The 23,123-nt window shown below is 38.1% G+C and overlaps 1 protein-coding gene across 12 annotated transcripts in view; it reads right to left on the bottom strand.

Annotated features, from left to right (window-relative positions):
• Positions 1–2,958: 2,958 nt before the first annotated feature.
• disp (RND transporter family member dispatched) overlaps positions 2,959–23,123 on the bottom strand; it is a 753,128-nt gene continuing 732,963 nt past the window's right edge. For all 12 annotated transcript variants that reach the window (XM_070096023.1, XM_070096020.1, XM_070096021.1 and 9 more), the window contains 2 exons: positions 21,418–22,366; positions 2,959–5,168 (listed from right to left, as the gene is read on the bottom strand). In XM_070096023.1, coding sequence (XP_069952124.1) covers positions 3,975–5,168; positions 21,418–22,366 — 2,143 coding nt within the window. In that variant the 3' untranslated portion in view covers positions 2,959–3,974. The remainder of the gene's footprint in view (positions 5,169–21,417; positions 22,367–23,123) is intronic.

Raw genomic sequence — 23,123 nt, 5'->3', positions numbered from 1 at the left:
CTGTGTACACAGATGGCTCTAAGTCTTCAGACGGCGTCGGATTCGCAGCAGTGTTTCCGGACAGCGTCGTGCGGGGGCATTTACTATCTTCAGCTAGCATTTTTACTGCTGAACTGTATGCCATTCTTGCAGCACTTATTCGTATCGCATCTATGCCTGTGTCATCATTTGTAGTAGTCTCAGACTCCCTTAGTGCTCTACAGGCTATACAAAAATTTGATACATCTCATCCCCTAGTTCTCCGTATCCAACTTTGGCTACGCCATATCTCTACCAAACATAAAGATATTGTTTTTTGTTGGGTCCCTGGTCATGTCGACGTACAGGGCAATGAACAGGAAGACACTGCTGCGCGGTCAGCAGTGCATGACCTACCAATTTCCTATCGAGGTGTTCCATTTCTGGACTATTTTGCTGCAATAGCTACCCACCTTTGCACCCGTTGGCAACAACGTTGGTCAACTCTGCTCGGTAACAAACTTCATTCTATTAAACCGAGCATAGGTTACTGGCCGTCTTCTTGTCATCAGTGCCGAGGTTGGGAGACCACTCTCTCCCGCCGTCGCATTGGCCACACTCGTCTTACTCATGGGTATCTCATGGAGAGGCACCCTGTTCCTCTCTGTGAGCAGTGTCAAGTTCCAGTATCGATTAGCCACATTCTGTTAGACTGCCCTCTCTATCAACGAGCACGCAGAATTTACCTCCAACGTCGTCTTCGTTCTACTACTCTCTCTTTACCTTCCCTTCTTGCTGATGGACCCTCCTTTAATCCTGACTCTCTCATTGACTTCTTGACAACGACTGATTTACTCCACAAACTCTGATGATACTTTTCGCACTCCCCTCAGCCCTTTCTAGTTCAGTCTCTTGCTGCCCTTTACCCTTTCACCATCCACTACCCCGCTGTTATCCGTAACCTATTACTCATCCATCTCCCTTTTGCCACCTGATGCCCTCGCTTCCTTCCTGCCCTGCAGCGCTGTATAGTCCTTGTGGCTTAGCGCTTCTTTTTTTGATTATAATAATAATACTTACATAAATATGGCTTAGATAACTTCTAGACTTAATAAATTGAGACCTTAATTACCAATTTATATAGTAGTGTACTATAATTATGTAATATAGCTTATAGCCGATTACAAATTAATATTAGGCACATGATTATGTCAATTCAAGACTGATAACCTCAAAATTTAATTATAATTAAAATATACTGATTGAACCTTCTTTATTAATAAATATATAAAGGGTTTGAACAAAAACAAATTCTTATAATCAATCTCTCTTAATTTAATATGTTTAATTATGAAGTTATCAGCAGTCAGGAAGTTTAAATCATTTTGCCCTTAACACTCACTTTAAGACTAATGGTCAGTTACAGCTTCTGTTACTTGAACAAGTCTGTATTAATACTAATAATGAACTGAACTTCTTAAAGAAGCATATAAATCCAAAGTTACTTTATTCAAAAGCAGTTATGATAAATACTAAAAAATATTTTATTATCTTTTACTAAAAACAAAACTATCTCAAGTCTTGTAACTAAAAAATATTAATTTTAAGTAAATTGTAAAATGTTCCATTTCAATCAGTTAACTTATCTCTCATGCTAAAAGTACATGACAGATTTTTTAATATGCCTAATGGCACATTTACATAAATTGCAGGTTTCACTCTGAAATGAAAGTGCTTATCCAGGTATTTTGTATAAATTTAAACTAAATATAATAAAATGTAAAATCTCTGGTTTACTTTGAATTTCCTTATTTTGTCAGTAACACTTTACCATGAAAATCTAAATTATTATTATTGCATTCTTTAACTAATTATTAACAAATACAAAATTAAATTCATTACCATTCATGGTTTGCACTGCTTCAATATGCTGAAACACTATAATTCTTCATCATATTTTATGACCCTAGTACTGAATACAGTAGACAACCACCTTTCACATGGGTTACATTACATAAACAATGGAGTTGTATGTGAAAATTCTATGGGTGGAGTGAACTTATGAGAAAAACTGGCTATGTGCCACAACACCTCTACAAAAAAAAAAAAAAAAGTTTCTATTCAATTCTCAGTTTGTCAATATTTAATAAAAATTTTTGGCAGTTTACATTATAGGTGGCATTTCTTGTCGATCAAGAAATGTGTGGAGAAGGGCTCATGTTGTCCTACCAGGTCTAGCTGAATGTATTGGGATTTAGACAAATACATGTGTATGACTACTTTATGGCACACACACATATAGGAATATAACCCACAAAGATCATTCTAAATGTACCCAAAACCTAAAGAAAAACTTAAGTTAAGCTCAAGGGAAGTTTGTGTTTGATGCAGTTACTGTGTATTCCTTACAGAGAAAATGGGCATAGTTAATACATTGCCATGGACTACTTTAACTCCACCATGCAGTTTTCTTATTTTCTTTTAAAAACACTCAGACTTTCATGCTTATTCCTCTAAGCACCTCCAGTATTACTAGTATTCCATTTTTGTGGCATGGTTAATATCCAGAGACAAGATAGATTGTGTTGTGTGGGGGCCAGTCAACTCACCCGGTCTAGTCACTCCACCACAACTTGATGCATGTCCTGACACTGTGCTGGGAGGCTATGCTCTTCACTTGTTTTTGACTACATTAAATCTGTGGTTCTCGACCAATCTATACCAAATAAATGCAAGCTCTGTATACACAGAATGATCATACACAAATTATGAATGCATTTGGTTAAAAACTAATTGAGGAAAATGAATAATTATTCAACCTTACCAAACATGTAAATATAGTATACAGCTCTTGTTCACTCTCTACCTGACAAATGTAAGCTTGCTATACATGCATAAAATGAATATACACACAGTATGAATGCATGTGGTAAAAAACTAACCAAGAAAAAATTATTTGTATACTTCAACAATAGAAACTGAGCTGAAAACAATGAAAAAGGTAGAGCCACAATGATAGGTGGGGGAAACCTTTGAAGTGAAAGAAGAAAATAGATACAAAAATGAATCACTGATAGATGAAAATGAAGTGAAGGTGCAAAAAGTGATGGTACTGTAATACATCAGGCATATGTGTAATCAAATATACTAATGCACTTTAAGCTTAATGACATAGAAGTTAAGTTCTGGATGTTATCAGATTTTGTCATTTAATATTTTTACTAAGCTTCTGCGTCCCTTTTAACAAATCTTTGCAGTGATAAACCCATTATATCTGATAATTACATTTTAAAAATTACTAACTGATCCATACAATTCAATAACAGTAAAAATTTAATTGCTTCTGAATTTAGCAAATTTAGGGCTACAAAATGGTTTAAGCCCCAGATTATACAAAAAGGTTCCTGCACTCTATGATGCTCCTCTTTCATTTTTACAATCCCAGGTCTACAATTTCTTACAGTATATATGTATTTACCAGTCACATTCCTGATTTCTCTTGTCATTATCCCAAAAATTTTTGCTAAAAAAATATTAAATTGATTTTAATATTACAAGTGTAATTTCTCAGAAAAATTATTATTTATTTTAAAAGACTGCTAAGAGAACACTGTCAACAGTTTGCTACTATTTTTTGATTTGCATATTAGTTACAGAAAAAAATTACCCACTCACAAAGGGAAGGGTACTGAATCTGTAATTTACATGCTTTACCAACATTCTTCAAACACAACACAAGTACTGTATCTATGACATTAACATTACTTTATAATTATGTATTTAATCAGTTTGTTTCATTAAACATGTATAGCACAGGCAATGACACTCATCTGCTACCTAAACTGCTGTCGTTACAAATGACTGATGAATAAAGTATCTATTACATCAAACAGAATGAGCAAGATGATATCACAATTACAGATACTCCTTGGTAGCTTCAATTTAGCACCATCAGCATCATCACACAAGAGGGTACAACAAATTCTCTCACAGCCGTATGTTTGTTCCACAATATCTTAAGCGACTAGTGTTCCATTATCAGGGGTGCGAATTATTGGGGTGTTACCTTCTGGAGCATGCTGAGATTGTTGTCCACAGTCCATGTCTGGTTCTGAATATAGGATTGTTGTAGCTGATGATGCTGGTGCTACAATATGTCTTGGAGAAGGTTCTCCCCCTTCACTCACAGCACCTCCAGGTGAAGGCAGAGAGACCTTACGTGGGACAAAATTTGCATGGTCCCGCACGCACACTGATGATGACAAAGATCCGGATCTAGCAGCACGACCTGTTTCTGAGTTGACTCCTACTTCATTGTGAGCTGCTATGTGGTTATGGGGCACAACTGATATGGGTGGGGGTTCGGCTAATCCAACTTTATGTCTAGTAGGGTTGTGGACGGCACGAGTGTGAGTTCCACCTCGACCAGCTAATCGCATTGCAGTTAAAGGCTCAAGTTCGTGTGTATCAGATGATGGATGAGTCTGGGGTGCTGGACAAGATGTACTTGATGTGGACAAAGTAGATTCACTCATAAATGCTTGCTGATACACAGTTTTATCCACATGGGGCTGAGAGCCTTGACTGCAACAAGAGCAGCATCGTAACTGTGGATAAGAGAGTTGTCCACACCCTGATTCAGGGCCAAATATACGCAAAAGAGGAAGATAAAAGAGAGTCGGATAGATGTAAGAAGCTGTAGTGACTACGGTAAGAAAAGTACCAATGTGAACATAAACTAAAACTTTGGCTGGCAGCATAGTGATACCAGCTGCAAGTGAGGTAGCAGCAGCCATAAATACTGGGCTACCTAGACGGGCCACTGCCCAAGACACAGCAGCCTCACGATCAGCCTCAGGGGACAACTGGTAGGCAACACCATAATGTAATGTTAAATCTACAGCTAATCCTATAGCCACACTCACTGTTACACTCTCTAAAACATTAAGATGCCACCCTAACAAAACTAATGCAGCTAATGTCACTAAAATAACAGAGCCTACACTTAAGACTGCCAGCAGACTCACTACTACATTGAGGGTTGTCATCACCAGCACAGCTAGGCTGACTCCCACAGCAACAGCAACTGCTATTCCTGTTCCTATAGATAATGACTGTTGTACATCAAAGAAACTTAGGTATGAGGTAAACCAGCCTCCTTGCATCTGTTTTGGTGCTAGTTTCATTTGCTTTGTAACCCATGTATCCACCTGCAACAGAAAAAAATAAGAAGGATTTTTTAGCTTTACAAAGGCAAAATACATTAATATAATTAAAAACTATACCCATTTTCCTTCAAAGCAATACCATAAAACTTGCAAGTTACATAAAAAACAGACTGGTTTGTTTACAAAACTCATATATGCCTGGTTTGTTTACATAACTCCATGCCTGTCCTCTCTCATGAACTCATTCTCTCTTTCTCTCTTGTTTTATTTTAAGGTAAGTAATGAGTGAACTGTATACAGTATGCATTTTATTGCTCTGGGATGCTTTAAATGTCAGAATATTATGTGTGGGTGGGTTGGCCTGGTATGGTAGCCTGGCTGGCTACTATACATTCCACATTTTATTTCTTACAATAAATATTACTCATCTCACCCTACATTAAGACTACAAATATTTCAAGGTAAGTAATGAGTGTACTATATGTGTGTATTTTACTTTTTTATTGACAGCTTAATATATGTTAGTGTAAACTTGTTATCTAGTATTAATATGCATTTATCAGTGGAAAAAAAGGGTGTTCCACTTTACGGCAATTTCCGCTTTACAGCAGTAGCCTGGAATCTAACCTGCCATGTAAGTGGGGCCCTACTGTACTCTGAAATATTGGCAAAAAACTGAACATTTCTGCTACTCTGAGCTCAATTTCAAATTACTTTCAGTCCTGAAACCAATCAAAAATCATCTTTATTTCTCTACTATATCTTCCACTCTGTCAAATGAGACCGAGAAACTGAGAATACAACCACAAAACCATATGAATATACACCACAAAGTCGCTGTTTTAAACTAAAAACCCCGTCGCAGTTTTTTCTCATTATGCACTGCATGCTGCAGGAATTTTTGTGGTGCACACTTACCGCATAGGCCCATTTTCTTATATCTAGGCCGAAATTTACCACTCACAGCTTATCTAAGTGACCCGAGCTCATGGCATTGTACTTACTACGGGACCAACATTGGCTTCCAAGCCGCGACACAATGGGACCGACCCTGAAAGGGTTACATAATATGCATCTTAGGTAAAAGGACAAAGTGCAACTAATGTGACATTTCACTGTGGCAATGTTTCACTCTCCAGGAGCTATTACAGCTTGACAAAGCTCCTGGAGAGCACAATGTTGCCACAATAAAATGTCACATTAGTTGCACTTGTGTCCTTTTCCCTAACATATTGTTGGTAATTCTACCAACATTAATGCAATATGCATCTTGTTTGAGACAATACAGAAATCTGAGAATATTAACCCTCAAACTGTCCAAACACAGATCTACGTTCACCTGCGTGGCAATTTTCTGTGTGCTATAAGACCAAAAGAAAAAAAAAATTTAGGACCAGTACTTACCAAGATATAAGACCGGGAAGTTGGCTCTGGATGCTCACCTGACGGCAACATCCAGCCCTGCCGCTTGCAGAAGTGTTGCCGATTTACCTTTTTTCTCATTTTTATTTTAATTTATATAATTTTTATGTTTGATAATTACAATTTATAATAGTTCTTGTGATTTCATAGCCAATCTCTGTTCTGACAAAAATATTATGTACTGAAATAGTACTCAAATAGTAACAATCACACCGACAGGTGAACATTTTCACCTGCCCTGGTCATTTACTATTGTCTAGAAATATATACAAAGTATTTATAGGTCTTTGCAATGTTTTAGACATGCTGGAGTATATATGAAACTCCTTGAAGAATGGTGTTATGACAAGAAAGATAACTGGTGACATTTGATGAATGTGTACTGCTGTAGCGAACCCACGCCTTATTTGTTTTCTCACTTTATTTGTTTTTGCTATTGCACACAAACATGTCTGTCTATCTGTCTAGCTCTGCTTATCTATCTTTCTGTCTGCCTGTGTGTGCCTGGAGTATCTACATATACAGTGGACCCCCGGTTAACGATATTTTTTCATTCCAGAAGTATGTTCAAGTGCCAGTACAGACCGAATTTGTTCCCATAAGGAATATTGTGAAGTAGATTAGTCCATTTCAGACCCCCAAACATACACGTACAAACGCACTTACATAAATACACTTACATAATTGGTCGCATTGAGAGGTGATCGTTAAGCGGGGGTCCACTATATATGAAAATCCTTGAAGAATGGTGTTATGACAAGCATCAGATAACCGGTGACAGCCAGTGACATTTGATGAGTGTGCACTGCTGCAAGGAACCCTCGCTTTGTTTTTGCTGTTGCACACAAACATGTCTGTATGTCTCTGTTTATCTGTCTTTTTGTCTGCCTGTGTGTGCCTGGAGTATATATATGAAACTCCTTGAAGAATGGTGTTATGACAAGCATGAGATAACAGGTGACAGCCAGTGACATCTGATGAATGAAGCTGCTGCAGGGAACCCTCGCTTTATTTGTTTTCGCTGTTACACGCAAACATATCTGTCTGTCTATGTTTATCTGTCTGCCTGTGTGTGTCTGTCTTTCCATCTGTGTGTCTGTCTCAGAGAGCTAGTAAACCTGTCGATCTGTGGTGTATGGGCTGCACCCTGATTGCTGATAAAGTGACACTGCTATTACTTGCATCATGTTTATCTATGTCTTATACGTATCTACAAACACTGTATAGCACTTTGCCTGGAATTTTTGGGTTATCCTAAGTAATTTACACTATGTATAATAACTGTACTTATATGTACATGTGAGAGACAGATATACAGACAGATAGACAGAGGTATAAACAGATAGAGATATAGACAGATACAGACAGAGACAGAGACAGCCAAAGCCATCCAGCCTATACCAATCTTTTGTCGCCCAAGTCCAGACCAGCTCTGCAGTAGCAACTCATGCAGTCATGAAGTCAGCACATCCTACAAACTTGTCCCCTCTACTCTGCTACCAACACCATGTGGCTGGGTCTAGCCCCAGCTCTTTCCCTCAATCTCTAATCATTTCGTCTCCCTCACTACTCTTCCACTATCTAAATCTCCCTTTCACCCACATGGGTCTTACTTGGCAGTATTTATTTATTTATTTGTTTATTTAGTAATTTGAGTATCCTACTATTGCTACTACTACAGAGTAGCAGCACCAAAGTTTTTATATGGGTGTAAGTATGGGCTTTGTTGCAGTGAGGAAGAGATTTCAGGTTTAAGAACAATATGTAGTGAGAATATTATGCATAGAATTTGGAATATAGAAATTAGAAGATGGAGATGGATTACCAAGGTGTATATCAGAGGGCTGAGGAAGAGTTGCTAAGGTGGTTTGGCCATTTATAGATGGAGTACAATAGGATGACCAAAAGGGTGGAAAGAGGGCAGGAGCCATCCCAGGAAGGGCTAAGGGAAGGGAGTAAAGGAGGTTTTGAGTGCCAGAGGTTTGAGGATTCTGCAGGCTTGTACAAGCAGTTTAGACAGGAGTAAATGGGAACAAGTGGTTTTAATGGTTGTACAGTAGGGCCCTGCTTTACGGCATTTCACCTTATGGTGTTCCTCTAATACAGTGATTTCAAATTATGACCAAAATTTCTATACGGCAAGTGGTCTTTCAAATATGGCGTGCCCCACCTGCTTTGTTTACATTCTCTGTGAGTACGTATCTCTATCACATCTGGAAATTTTCCAAAATTTCAAGTGTTTTAAAGTTATTGCATATTTTATATGTACTCTGATAATTATACTTACGTGTACCTGTACCTAAATATACTTACACACTGTGCTGCCATGCAGGTACATATTAAAATCACTAGAAGTCTCTCTACTCTTGATGCCATATTAATAATACATGTAATCTCTTGGGCGCATTATTTTATTATTAACACACTGGCCGATTCCCAACAAGGCAGGGTGGCCAGAAAAAGAAAAACTTTCACCATCATTCACTCCATCACTGTCTTGCCAGAAGAGTGTTTTACACAACAGTTTTTAACCCTTTCAGGGTTTCGGCCGTACTAGTACGGCTTACGAGCCAGGATTTTTGACGTACTAGTACGCCTAAATTCTAGTGCCCTCAAATCTAGTGAGAGAAAGCTGGTAGGCCTACATATGAAAGAATGGGTCTATGTGGTCAGTGTGCGCGGTATAAAAAAATCCTGCAACACACAGTGTGTAATGAAAAAAAAAAACTTTGACCGTGTTTTTGTATTAAAACAGCGACTTTGCACTGTATTTTCGTATGGTATTTATTGTTGTATTCTAGTTTTCCTGGTCTCATTTTATAGAATGGAAGACATATTACAGAAATTGAGATGATTTTGACTGGTTTTACAAAGAAATGTATCTTGAAATTGAGCTCAAAGAAGCAGAAATGTTCGATTTTTACCAAAGTTCAAAAGTAAACAAATCATGCTATGCATCCAATACACGTCAACTGGTGAGTCAAATATTCTTTCACAAGTGCGCTGATATTATTCATACCATTTCTACACCAATGCAGTAGTCTACATAATAGTAAATCTTCTATTTTTTTGTGAGAATAAAAGTTCAAAGTGGAAAGCAAAAGAATGTAAGAGGGGCCTGGGGACGTGACTAATGAACAGAGGAAATGTTATTTTAGTGCCAGGAATGTCTTTCTTGTTTATTCTGGACCCTATTCGGAAATTGGCATCTTTTGAAATTTGTGTGAAATTGGCAAAATTGCAAAATTCTGAACACTGTATTGGATAGTTGAAATCGGTAAATGGTTGGTTTCCTGTACTCATTCGATAGAAAAAATGGAGTTCTAGCGAAATAGTTATGATTTTTGTCGACAAGTGCACTAAATTGGCTGAAAACAGGGTTCAAAATGGGCAAAATCACTGATGCGTAAACATCATTGAGACCGCTAACTTCGCGAGAGCATAATTCCATAAGTTTTTCATCAAATTTCATACTTTTGGTGTCATTATGATTGGGAAAAGATTCTCTATCTTTTCATAAGAATTTTTTTTTTTTTTTTTTCTGAAATTTGGCCGACCCTGAGAACAAGTCTCTGAGAGGGCCTGTCGACCCTGAAAGGATTATACTGCAACATTAACACCCCTCCTTCAGAGTGCAGGCACTGTACTTCCCATCTCCAGGACTCAAGTTCGGCCTGCCGGTTTCCCTGAGTCCCTTCATAAATGTTACTTTGCTCACACTCTAACAGCACGTCAAGTATTAAAAACCATTTGTCTCCATTCACTCCTATCAAACACGCTCACGCATGCCCACTGGAAGTCCAAGCCCCTCGCACACAAAACCTCCTTTACCCCCTCCCTCCAACCTCTCCTAGGCCGACCCCTACCCTGCCTTCCTTCCGCTACAGACTGATACACTCTTGAAGTCATTCTGTTTCGCTCCATTCTCTCTACATGTCTGAACCTCCTCAACAACCCTTCCTCAGCCCTCTGGAAAACAGTTTTGGCAATCCCGCACCTCCTCTTAACTTCCAAACGACGAATTCTCTGCATTATATTCACACCACACATTGCCCTCAGACGTGACATCTCCACTGCCTCCAGCCGTCTATATTAGTGTATATTACACTAATATAGACATTTCTATTAGTCTATGATATATTTTCAAAATTATATAATAAACATACTACATAACATATAAACATGATACATACACCCACAGTATAAAAATTGACATAAATATAAGATTTGTTTACCAAGCGGTTGGTTGGAGGGTCAGAAGAATTACATTTTCTCTAGTCAAACACCAGTAACTTGAAATTTATTACTTTCATATGCCTTCACTCTATCTATAGCTATTCACAACTCTTGTGGGTTTAGCACTTCTTTTTTATGATTATAATTATAACTTGTAATAATAATAATTTGTAATAATAATACAGTGGAACCTCTACTTGCAAGTGCATCCATGTGCAAGTTTTTCCAGATACAAATAATCGCTCGGTCGATTTTTTGCTTCTAGACGTGAGCGAAATTTTCAGATGTGAGCGGGCCTCAAGGAAGGTTACTTGACGCTGGTGAGGGGCTCTTGCTCTTGATCTAGGGAATTGGATCTCAGTTATTTGTTGGACTGTCTTACTGAAACTTGGGCAATGTATAATGTAAAGATGCTTCTTAGTGTACACCAAAAATGAAAGAAATTGGACCATAAATAACGGAGTTCACTTCTCAGCCATTAGCCTCCCCTAAGAGGTATATTTTCGTATCATTTTTAAGGTTGTATTCTCGTTTTTTTGATCTTATTTGATAGAATGGAAGATATATTACAGAAATAGATATAATTTTGATTGGTTTCAAGATGAAAAGTACCTTGAAATTGAACTCAAAGTAGCAGAAATGTTACCTGTCCATTTAATTCAGCTTACCACTACTAATTTAATCCCCTTTATATTGTGTGAGCAATTAGTGTATATTCTAATTACATTATTGTGTAAGTCCCAAAACTATCTTTTGCTAGCTAGTACCAGCTACCTCATATTTCTCTACTTTTTATAGTGCAATTAATTGCTCAACTTATTATACATTACAAATCAGATCTTACTCCCAAATCAATATTATATCATAGTGATTATTTGTCCATTGAACTTTGTTCACCATTACTTAATTTAGTCCCTTGTATATTTTCTCCTTTATTTTAGCTTTATATAACTACCTTAGTTCATATATTCACAACTGTTAAAATAATCAAGGTGCTATTCTCAGGTGCTAAAGTGTAATAAGTTCACTATTTTGCCATTATATTATATCATAGTGATTATCTGTCCATTGAACTTTGTTTACCTTTAATTAATTTAGTCCCTTATATATTTTCTCCTTTATTTTAGCATTAAATAACTACCTCAGTTTATATATTCACAATTGTTAAAATAATCAAGGTGCTATTCTCAGGTGCTAAAGTGTAATAAGTTCACTATTTTGCCATTAAAATACTCCAGGTGCTATAGACTACCTCAGGTGCTACTGATTTTACTTTTAATACATTCTTTTATTATTATATTCATTAGCTCCTTTATTTTAACTGTAAATATCTACTGTAGTTCATAAACTCACTTGTTAAAATAATTAAGGTGCTATTAGATACAGTGGACCCCCGCATAGCGACCTTAATCCGTGCAAGAGGGCTGGCTGTTATGCGAAATGTTCGGTATCCGAATGAATTTTCCCCATAAGAAATAATAGAAATCAAATTAATCCGTGCAAGACACCCAAAAGTATGAAAAAAAAATTTTTACCACATGAAATATACATTTTCCTACACACAAAGAGAAGGATACATGCACAATAGTAGAGTAGTACATGCACAATATATATTGTGCATGTACTACTCTACTAAATGAAGAATAAATGACACTTACCTTTATTGAAGATGCAGCAATGACTGATGAGACACTGTGTCCTGGGAGTGCCTTTTCCTCCTGAGTACTGTAGGTCCTGTTTGGTATTTTCTTCCAGAACATGCCTTATCACACTGTGTATGTCACTACGATTCTTAAATCTCTCAAACCAACCTTTGCTGGCTCTAAATTCACCAATATGAGCACTAGTTCCAGGCATTTTCCCTGTTCACCTGGGTGTTAGTCGACTGGTGTGGGTTGCATCCTGGGAGACAAGATTAAGGACCCCAATGGAAATAAGTTAGACAGTCTTCGATGACACTGACTTTTTTGGGTTATCCTGGGTGGCAAATCCTCTGGGGTTAATTGTTTCTTGGTATTCTCAATAAGCCACACCAACAACGGTGCTACAGCAGCAGCAGCAGCTGACGGTGGTACAGCAGCAACAGACGATGCTACAGCAGCAGCAGACGATGCTACAGCAGCAACTGACGATGTTACAGCAGCAGCAGACGATGCTACAGCAGCAGCTGACGGTGGTACAGCAGCAACAGACGATGCTACAGCAGCAACAGACGATGCTACAGCAGCAGCAGACGATGCTACAGCAGCAACTGACGATGTTACAGCAGCAGCAGACGATGCTACAGCAGCAACAGACGATGCTACAGCAGCAACAGACGATGCTACAGCAGCAGCAGACGATGCTACAGCAGCAGCAGACGATGCTACAGCAGCAACAGACGATGCTACAGCAGCAGCAGACGATGCTACAGCAGCAACTGACGATGTTACAGCAGCAGCAGATGATGCTACAGCAGCAGCAGCAGCAGACGATGCTACAGCAGCAGCAGCAGCTGACGGTGGTACAGCAGCAACAGACGATGCTACAGCAGCAGCAGACGATGCTACAGCAGCAGCAGACGATGCTACAGCAGCAGACGGTACTACAGCAGCAGGAGCAGCTGACGTGGTACAGCAGCAGCAGCTGACAGTGCAGCAGCAGCAGCTGACGGTGGTACAGCAGCAGCAGCAGCTGTACCACCAATAGTAGCGATGGTTGATTGGGGTTTATTATACAACCTGGCCAGCTCGGAGACACGCACTCCACTTTCATACTTATCAATGATCTTTTTCTTCATCTCCATAGTAATTCTCACCCTTATTGCTGTAGGGTTGGCACTAGAAGCTTTCTTGAGGCCCATGGTCACTTATTTTCCAGAAAAAAATCACCAAAAACACTGTAATAATACGAAATGTTCCGATTGTATGCTTGGATGTTACCGCGGAGGCTGGCTGGTAAACAATGCCACCGGCGGAACATGTGAGCGTGGCTCAGGCCGCACATTGGACGCGTCTCGGACGAAGGGCGCTGAGCGGGTTTTTGGGCGGTATGCGAGGCAAAATTTTAGCGATCAAAGCGTCCAGTATGCGGATTGTCCGTTATGCAAGGCGTCCGGTATGCGGGGGTCCACTGTACTTAGGTGTATAACTGAATTATCAATTCTGTAATAATCCCTTTTTCTTTCCATTTTTTACAAGTTTTAGATTAATCACGGAGTCTTAGTCATAAGTCTAGTTGTAGATTCAATATAAATCTTATATCATTTTACTCAGAAAATCTAGTTTGTAAAATTACTCTCATCCTATGATTACAGGCATAGATCCTGATGTAAACTTTTTACTAAATGAATTACATGAATCAACCAGTAACTGTAATTACTACACAGCAGACCAAGCAAAGACATTACTTAGTACAAACAATAACATAACCATCTTTAACTACAATGTCAGATCCTTGAGCAAACATTATGATGACCTCACAGCATTACTCAGTTCCCTTCATTCCAATATATCAATCATCACACTCACACAAACCTGGCTTAAGCCAGATATTACAGATTTCTATACCATTCCTTGCTACATGGTCATACACAACTGTAGAACAGACCAGCAAGGGGGAGGAACAGCTACATACTACTCAAATCAACTCGAATGTATCAATAAATCTTGCACAAGGGATGAACATGGAGAATATATCATAGCCAAATTTAAATCAAAAGACCTGCAAAAACCCCTCACAGTTATAAACATCTACAAAGTACCACAGTCAAACATCTATCACTTTAGTGAAAAACTAGGAAACATGATTACTGATGCACACATGAATAAAGACCACCTACTACTAACAGGTGATTTCAACATAAACATACTACACGACCAGGACCCACAAGTAACCGAATTCACAAACACAATGAGTAACTGCCTGTTGCTACCAGCAATATCTAAACCTACAAGAATCTCCAAGACAAGCATCTACTTAATAGACCACATCTGGACAAACACCATATCCCCTTTAAAATCAGGCATAATCACGGACAACACTACAGACCACTACCCAACCTTTCTCATAACTAATCTGGGCAACCTACCACAAGACATTACTAAAGTAACCTTCAGACTACATAATGAGACAGCAGTTAACAAGTTTATAGCAGCTATGAATAACATCGATTGGCAAAATGAGCTTGAAACATATACAGATATGAATGAATGTATAAATAATTTTCTAAAAAAAGCCCAATGCCTCTACAACAGACATTGCCCCAGAAAAACTAAACAGATCACAGCAAAGAGACTGAATAATCCCTGGCTAACACCAAGCATCCTCAAATCCATTAACACAAAGCACAAATATGAAAAACAGTATAGAATGGGTCAAATAACTAGAGAACAGTCGAGAAATTACTCGTCAGCACTTACCAGCCTGATAAGAAGGTCAAAAAAATTGTATAATGAAAATAAATTACATAACATCAAAGGTGATATGAAAAAAACCTGGAAAACTCTTTCTGAAATTCTTGGAACTAAAGAGTTATCCAAAAACAAAGTGATCAAACTAACAAAATCAGATGAACCCTTACTCACTCCAACCGAAACAGCAAACAGACTTAATGTTTTCTTCTCCATCATAGGAAAAAATCTAGCAAACAAAATACCAAGCACAAATGCCCGTCCATCAGACTACCTCATAGGAACCTACCCAAATGTGCTATTCCTAGCTCCAACCAACCCCACTGAAGTTATGCTCATCATAAACACCCTTAAAAACAAGGCAGGAGACATAAACAACTTGCCTGCTTTTATGTACAAAAAAGTTTTTAAAGTATTGTCACCAATTATTGCAACGCTCTTTAACAAATCCATTGAATCATCTACCTTCCCAACAATCCTCAAAATAGCGAGGGTCACTCCGATCCATAAAGGAGGTGACCAAGCTGACTTGAATAACTATAGACCAATATCTAACTTACCACTGCTCTCTAAAATCTTTGAAAAATTAATTCATAGACGGATCTATTCCTACCTTGTTTCACACAACATATTAAACCCTTGTCAGTTTGTATTCAGAAATAATAAAAGCACAAATGACGCTATCATACACATGCTAGAACTAATATATACCGCACTTGAAAAGAAAGAAGTCCCGCTGGGCATTTTCATTGATTTACGTAAAGCTTTCGATACAGTCGACCATGAACTACTGTACTCCAAATTAATGCACTATGGTATCAGAGGCCACTCCCTCAACTACCTAAAGTCATACCTTATTAACAGAACTCAATATGTGTATGCAAATAATGCAAACTCCTCCACCCAACCAATCACAGTAGGAGTTCCACTCCTCTTTCTCATCTACATCAATGATCTACTGAATGCATCACAGCTACTCAAACCCATATTATTTGCAGATGACACTACATATGTATTTTCCCACCCAAATGCAGTCATACTAGCAAACACAGTCAATGCTGAATTACAGAAAATATCTGCCTGGATGATGACTAACAAACTTACCCTGAATACTGATAAAACCTATTTCATTCGGTTTGGAAACAAAGCTGCAAATGATCCAATTAACATTACGCTAAATGAATCATCAGTCACAAGACTCACAGAGGGAAAATTCCTAGGTATCCACCTTGACAGTAGCCTTAAGTTCTGGACACACATACAACAAATCACCAAGAAAATCTCCAAGACTGTAGGCATACTATCAAAGATAAGGTACTACGTTCCACAATCAGCTCTCCTGGCACAGTACCATTCACTCATATACCCTTATCTTACATATGGAATTTGTGCATGGGGATCAACAACATCCAATCACCTAAAACCCCTAATAACCCAGCAAAAGGCAGCAGTAAGAATGATAACAAATTCCCACTCCCGCCAGCATACTCCACCAATTTTCAAAAGTCTGAATCTGCTTACCATTAAGAACATCCATACTTATTCATGTGCTTACTACATACACAGAACAATACACGCAAATATAAACCCTCCACTCAAACTTTTCCTCACCAACCTAAACAGGACATGACCACAACACAAGACACAGATCTCTTTTTGATATACCTCATGTCCATATCACACTGTGTAAAAACTCTATGCACATAAAGGGCCCCAAAATATGGAATTCATTATCAGAAGATATTAAAGTAACCCAGTCTGAAAATCAATTAAAGACTCTTCTCAAAAGCCACTTAATCATCCTAGACTAAATGCTAAATACTCAGTATACATTTACTCACCTATGTACTCCCACATCATAAGTGAAACAATCACATTGAACCTTTTGACAGGAATATAATTGTTGACAGGAATATAATTGAATCATTGTTTTTCACAAAAGCATTTTAGAATATAAATACGTATATCTTTGTATTATACAAATTTTGATTCATTTATAATTAATATTCTACTGTACAACTATGAAATAATTACTTTCCTACTGTACAACTATGATATACTACTCCTTAGTATTAAGTAGACTGTAAGCCAATAATGTTAAGTTGGCCCATAATGCCAAGGCATAATAGAGGTTCTCTTTTCATTGCAACTCACTATTGTATATACACAATCTCAATGTACTGTTTGCAAAGACATTAAATAAATAAATAAATAAATTCTCTGACGATGTTCGAGAGTAAACAATACCTGTCCGACTAGCACTGCCCCTCAACCTTCACATATTGGAAAGCTCTTCAACATGCTAGCAAAGTGGGAGCAGACATCATGAGGTAGCAGTGGCAGACAACATGAAGCAGCAGTGATGGACATCAAGAGGTAGTAGTGGCAGACAACATGAAGCAGCAATGGCAGACAGCATGAGGTAGCAATGGCAGACAACATGAAGCAGCAGTGGCAGACAACATGAAGCAGCAGTGGCAGACAACATGAAGCAGTAGTGGCAAAGAGTAGCATTAAGAGTGTAGCAATTAAGTGTAACATTAAGAGTAGCATTAAGAGTGTAGTATTCATAAGTCACTCTGTCTAACTTTTATGGGTTATCCTAGGTTCTCTACACATGTAGTCATGAGCAGGAATGGCCGCTGTGGTGGCCCTGTAAACCCCAACAACAATGGCCGCTGTCACCACCACTAGCCACATATGTAATGACGTGTATTTTATTCATTCTAGTGTATATATCATGTTTCTATGTTATAAACCCCTAAACGGTCCAAACATATATATACATTCTTACCGCTAGCACCTCAAACGTATATATGTTTTAATTTTCCTGCCTACAAATTTGACACGATTGGCCTGAGATGCTTGATCAGCATAGAATTGGTCTTAACACTCGGTGTGCACCATATTAAAAAATCTGGGACCACTTAGTACCTTGTGGGAGCGCCAGTTAAATTGAGTGCCAGCTGGAGCAAACAGTGCGGCAAACACCAAGGATTCACTGATGTAATGTCATATTAACACTCCTCTTTTAAGAGGAATATGATGTTAACCCCAAGTTTAGGGTCTGTCTCTGTCTATCTCTGTCTGTCTGTCTATTTGTCTCTATCTCTTTTTATGTCTCACAGGTACACACAAATACAATTATACATAGTGTAAATTACCAAGGATAACCTAAAAAATCCGAAGTGCTACACTGTGCTTGTAGATATAAAGCATAAGAATACCTGTTGGTTCACAGTGGCTCTCTCTGAGACAGAGAGACAAGCAGAGAGACAGAAAGAGACAAGCAGACAGAGACAGATAATCAGAGACAGAGATACGAGCTCATCAAATGTCACCCCTTATCTCTGCACCCTCGCTGGTGCCCATCAAATGTCATCCCTTATCTCTTATCTCTGCACTATCTCAACTTATCTCTGCACCCTTGCTGGTGCCCATCAAATGTCATCCCTTATCTCATCTTATCACTGCCCTCCCAGATGCCTGTCACTGACACTTGTCTTACACATTGCTTCAAGGGAACTTCTTCCTTCTTCCTTCTTCCTCCTCCTCCTTCCTCCTTCTTCTTCCATACTCTTGCGTATCCAAAACATTGCTGGGACCTATAAATACTTTGTATATATTCCTAGACAATAGTAAATGACCAAGATAGGTGAAAATGTTAACCTGTCAATGTGTTTGTGACAATCTGATTACAATTTCAGTACCTAATATTAGTGTCAGAACAAATATTGGTTATGCAATGACAAGAACTACAATAAATTGTAATTATCAGAACATAAAAATTATATAAAATATGAAAAAAATGGTATATCGGCAACACTTCTGCAAGCGGCAGGACTCGATGTTGCTGTCAAGTGAGCATTAAGTGCCAACTTTGCAGCCTCATATCTCAGTAAGTATTGACCCTATTTTTTTTATTTTAATCCTATAACACTTAGAAAAAATTTCTCTTTATTTCAATGAAAAAAAAAATTGTTTTTCAAAATATTCGGGGCACTGGGGGAGAGAACGTATATATACGTTTGGACCGTTTAGGGGTTAATATTGTTTATTATGTCATATTACATGAACTGTGATAGATAAATAAGCCGTAGAGTTGATATTAGGGAAATTATTGAAGTATTTTCTCGCGCCTGGAATTCCACTGCAACGAATTAATTCCATTTCAATTAATTTAAATGTGGAAAACTGACTCTGCAAACAAGCAAATCCAGATGTGAGTAAAGTCATGGTATGGATTAAACTCATAAGAAGAGGTTCCACTGTAATAATAATTTGTCAGAGCATCATTCCTTCTAAAAATTACATGAGAATGGAAGTGCTGGTCTTTATTTATTCTACTGTACCAATGTGGAGACAACTTGTACACAATGTAAGGTGTTTGTATGAATGTTTATGAACCATAACCAGACGCTTCGTCCGTTTGTTTACATAGTAGGTGGGGTGGCCAGGCGGGCTACCCTACCCTACCTCCCACACGACTTTCTACCAATAAATACTTTTCACCTCTCACCCTACATTAAGACCATTAAGACTACAAATATTTTAAGGTAAGTAATGAGTGTACTGTATGTGCATTTTATCACTCTAGGGAGCTTTAATCGTTGTCGTAGTATAATATGTGTGGGTGGGGTGGCCAGGAGGGCTACCACACGTGACTTCTTACAATCAATACTGCTCACCTTTTGCCCTTCATTAACCCCTTGACTGTCGCAACCCCAAATCCTGAGGTGTCTCCTGGTGTCGCAAAATTTCCAAAAAAAAAAAAATTATTTTTTCTTATGAAATGATAGAGAATCTTTTCCCGATTGTAATGACACACCTCAGTGATATTTACGAATCGGCGATTTCGCTCACTCTGAGTCCTATTTTTGGCTAATTCCATTGTTCCAGTCAACCAAACTCATAGCTATTTCTTTAGAACTCCATTTCTTCTATCGACTGAATACAAGAAACTGCCCATTTACTGATTTCAACTACCCAATAACGTGGTCAGAAATTTGCAATTTGGCCAATTTCACGAAAATTAAAAAATATGACAATTTCAAAATAAGGTCCAGAATGAACAAAGCAGACATTCCTGGCTCTAAAATAACACTTTCTCTGTTCATCATTACTCTTGCTTTCTATTTTGAATTTTTATTCAAACAAAAAATATAACATTTACTGTTATGCAGACTACTGCAATATTGTAATAATTGTATAAACAATGTCAACCCATTCATGACTGCAAATTAGAATGGCTACTTGGACATTTATTGGAAAATGACATCATTTGTTTACTTTTGAATATCGGCAAAAATCAAACATTTCCCCTACTTTGAGCTCCATTACAAGGTTCTTTTCATAGTTAAACCAATCAAAATCACCTCTATTTCTATATGTTTTCCATTCTATCAAATGAGACCAAGAAAACGAGAATTCAACCATAAATACTATATGAAAATAGACCACAAAGTTGGCATTTTAATTAAAAAAAAAACGGACAGAGTTTTTTTTTCTCATTATGCACTGCGTGCTGCAGGATTTTTTTTACATGGTGCACACTGACCACACAGACCCATTCTCTCACATGTGAGCCTACCAGCTTTCTCCTGCTTGATTTGAAGCCGCTAGAATTTATGAGTACGTATATATACATCAAACAAGGTGGCTCGTAAGACATATATATACGACCAAAACAGTCAAAGGGTTAAGACTACAAATATTTTGGGGTAAATAATTAGTGTACTGTGTGCGTATTTTACTTTTTATTGTTTTTTAATGCCTAGTTCTATTGCTAACTTAATATATGTTAGTGTAAACTTGTTATCTGGCATTTATATGCATTTATAAGTGGAAAAAATGGCATTCTGCTTTCTGGCGATGTCTACTTTCTGGCAGTAGCCTGGAACCTAACCTGTTGCATAAGTGGGGCCCTACTGTATGTGCTACTGGAGTGTGAGCAAAGTAATATTTATGAAGGGAGTCAGGAAACCAGTCAACTACTTAGATCCTGGAGGTGAGCATGCCTATTATCTGAAAAAGAAGTGGGAATGTTGCAGTATAGAGGGTCACCTGAACTGTGATGTCTGCAAACTTCTGTCAAAACAGCTACTAAATGAGTTAGGGTAAGTGTATTTTTTTTTTTTAGGGTCACCTTACCTTGGTGGGAGAGGGCTGCTGTGTTAAAAAAAAAAAAATGTAACTATCTCCTACAAAATTAGCAATTTGTATACATCAAATAATTTCCTTACCTGTATAAAAAATTCTTGCATATCCTCATAGGAGAGAGACCACAAAGTGTTGCTATCATATTCCACAACAATGGCTACAATGTTTCCAGTTTTTCTGCTGAATTTTGGGCCTGCAACTCCAGGAATGAAGTATTCTCGTGGAGTCTGGTAAAGAGCCATAATGCCCTTGTGAATGCACTTGTCAAAGACATCTCGTGGGTAAGGAAACTTGGAGGCTTCACAGCAAGGAGAGCGATCAACGCCTGTTATTGGATCTATGCATTTTCTTTCCATCCAACTCTTAAATGTTTCAATAAAACAATTTGGAAGCAGAGGACCCAGAGTAGACATGTAAAAGCTTTGGTTTCGAAGATCACGGCAAAAATTTAGCAGCCATTCCTGAGATTCTGGTTGAGCTACATCAAAATTTTCATCATATTCTAATGTTCCTTTTGAAGCAGGGTTGAGGTAGTCCCCATTATCCACTGGTTTAATTCCCCAGACTATACGCACTGGTAACCGATTCACAATATCATTTCTCAGATTCCTCTCAAACCAAAATTTATATTTGTACACCAAGTCATACTGCTCAAAGACATGATCTCTTGAAAAAAGCTGAAACATTTGTGAATCTGGAAGCTTGAGTCCTGGAAAGTAGAATACAACAACAGCACTACATGCTGCCAGAGTACCGAGCAATAAAACCCACAAGTGGCGGGGCTTTACTATCACCCATGGAAGCATCTTCTCAAAAAACACTCTTGCAGACTCAGCACAAGAGTAGCAAAATCTGAGGGGTAAAGCACACACCACAGAACAGCGAGGGGGCAGATGAGGAGCATATACAGGTGCTGGGGGGACACAGAGGCAGCAGGTGGAGGCACCCCAGCGCTCAGCCACCACAACACATGCTGGTACCCAAGTCAGCATTAGCAGGAGGTTAGCCAGAACCACAGTTCCTGCAAAAATGCTGAAAAAGAAAACAGCACTAATTTTACAGTACATATATATATATATATATATATATATATACATAACTAATTAAAATACAATAATAAGTAAATTTAAAGTCATGCTTGTCTCATTTATGTAGTGTGAATCAACTCCACTAAAGAAACTTCAACACTCATAAATATTTTTTGGTTAAAACTGGCCGTCTCCCACCAAGGCAGGGTGACCCAAAAAAGAAACACTCTCACCATCATCAATACCTTCACCATCATTCACACATCATCACCGTCTTCGCAGAGGTGCTCAGATACGACAGTTCAGATGTCACTCCAAACAGCAAGTATCCCAAACCCCTCCTTTAAAGTGAGGTGGGCATTAATCCTATATAATATATTTTATTCATAAATATTGTGAAGGATTAATGTCCAATTCTCAATTTTAAAACTTTTCACCTGTGTGAGTAGCATTTGAAAGAATTGAAGAATAAATCAACTAGCTGAAGCGTTCTCTAATACAGTGGACCCCCGCATACCGATGGCACCACATAACGATTAATCCGCATACCTCTTGCTTTAATCGCAAAAATTTTGCCTCGCATACCGCTTAACCCTTTGAGGGTCGACAGGCCCTCTCCGAAACTCGTTCTCAGGGTCGGCCAAATTTAAAAAAAAAAAAAAATTATTTTCTCTTATGAAAAGATAGAGAATCTTTTCCCGATCATAAAGACACCAAAAGTTTGAAATTTGATAGAAAACTTACGGAATTATGCTCTCGCA

This window comes from Cherax quadricarinatus, chromosome 52 (genome assembly GCF_038502225.1).
Source record: "Cherax quadricarinatus isolate ZL_2023a chromosome 52, ASM3850222v1, whole genome shotgun sequence".
Taxonomy (NCBI): domain Eukaryota; kingdom Metazoa; phylum Arthropoda; class Malacostraca; order Decapoda; family Parastacidae; genus Cherax; species Cherax quadricarinatus.
The sequence above is the reverse complement of the archived record's forward strand: the minus strand, read 5'-3'. Positions and strand labels throughout refer to the sequence as shown.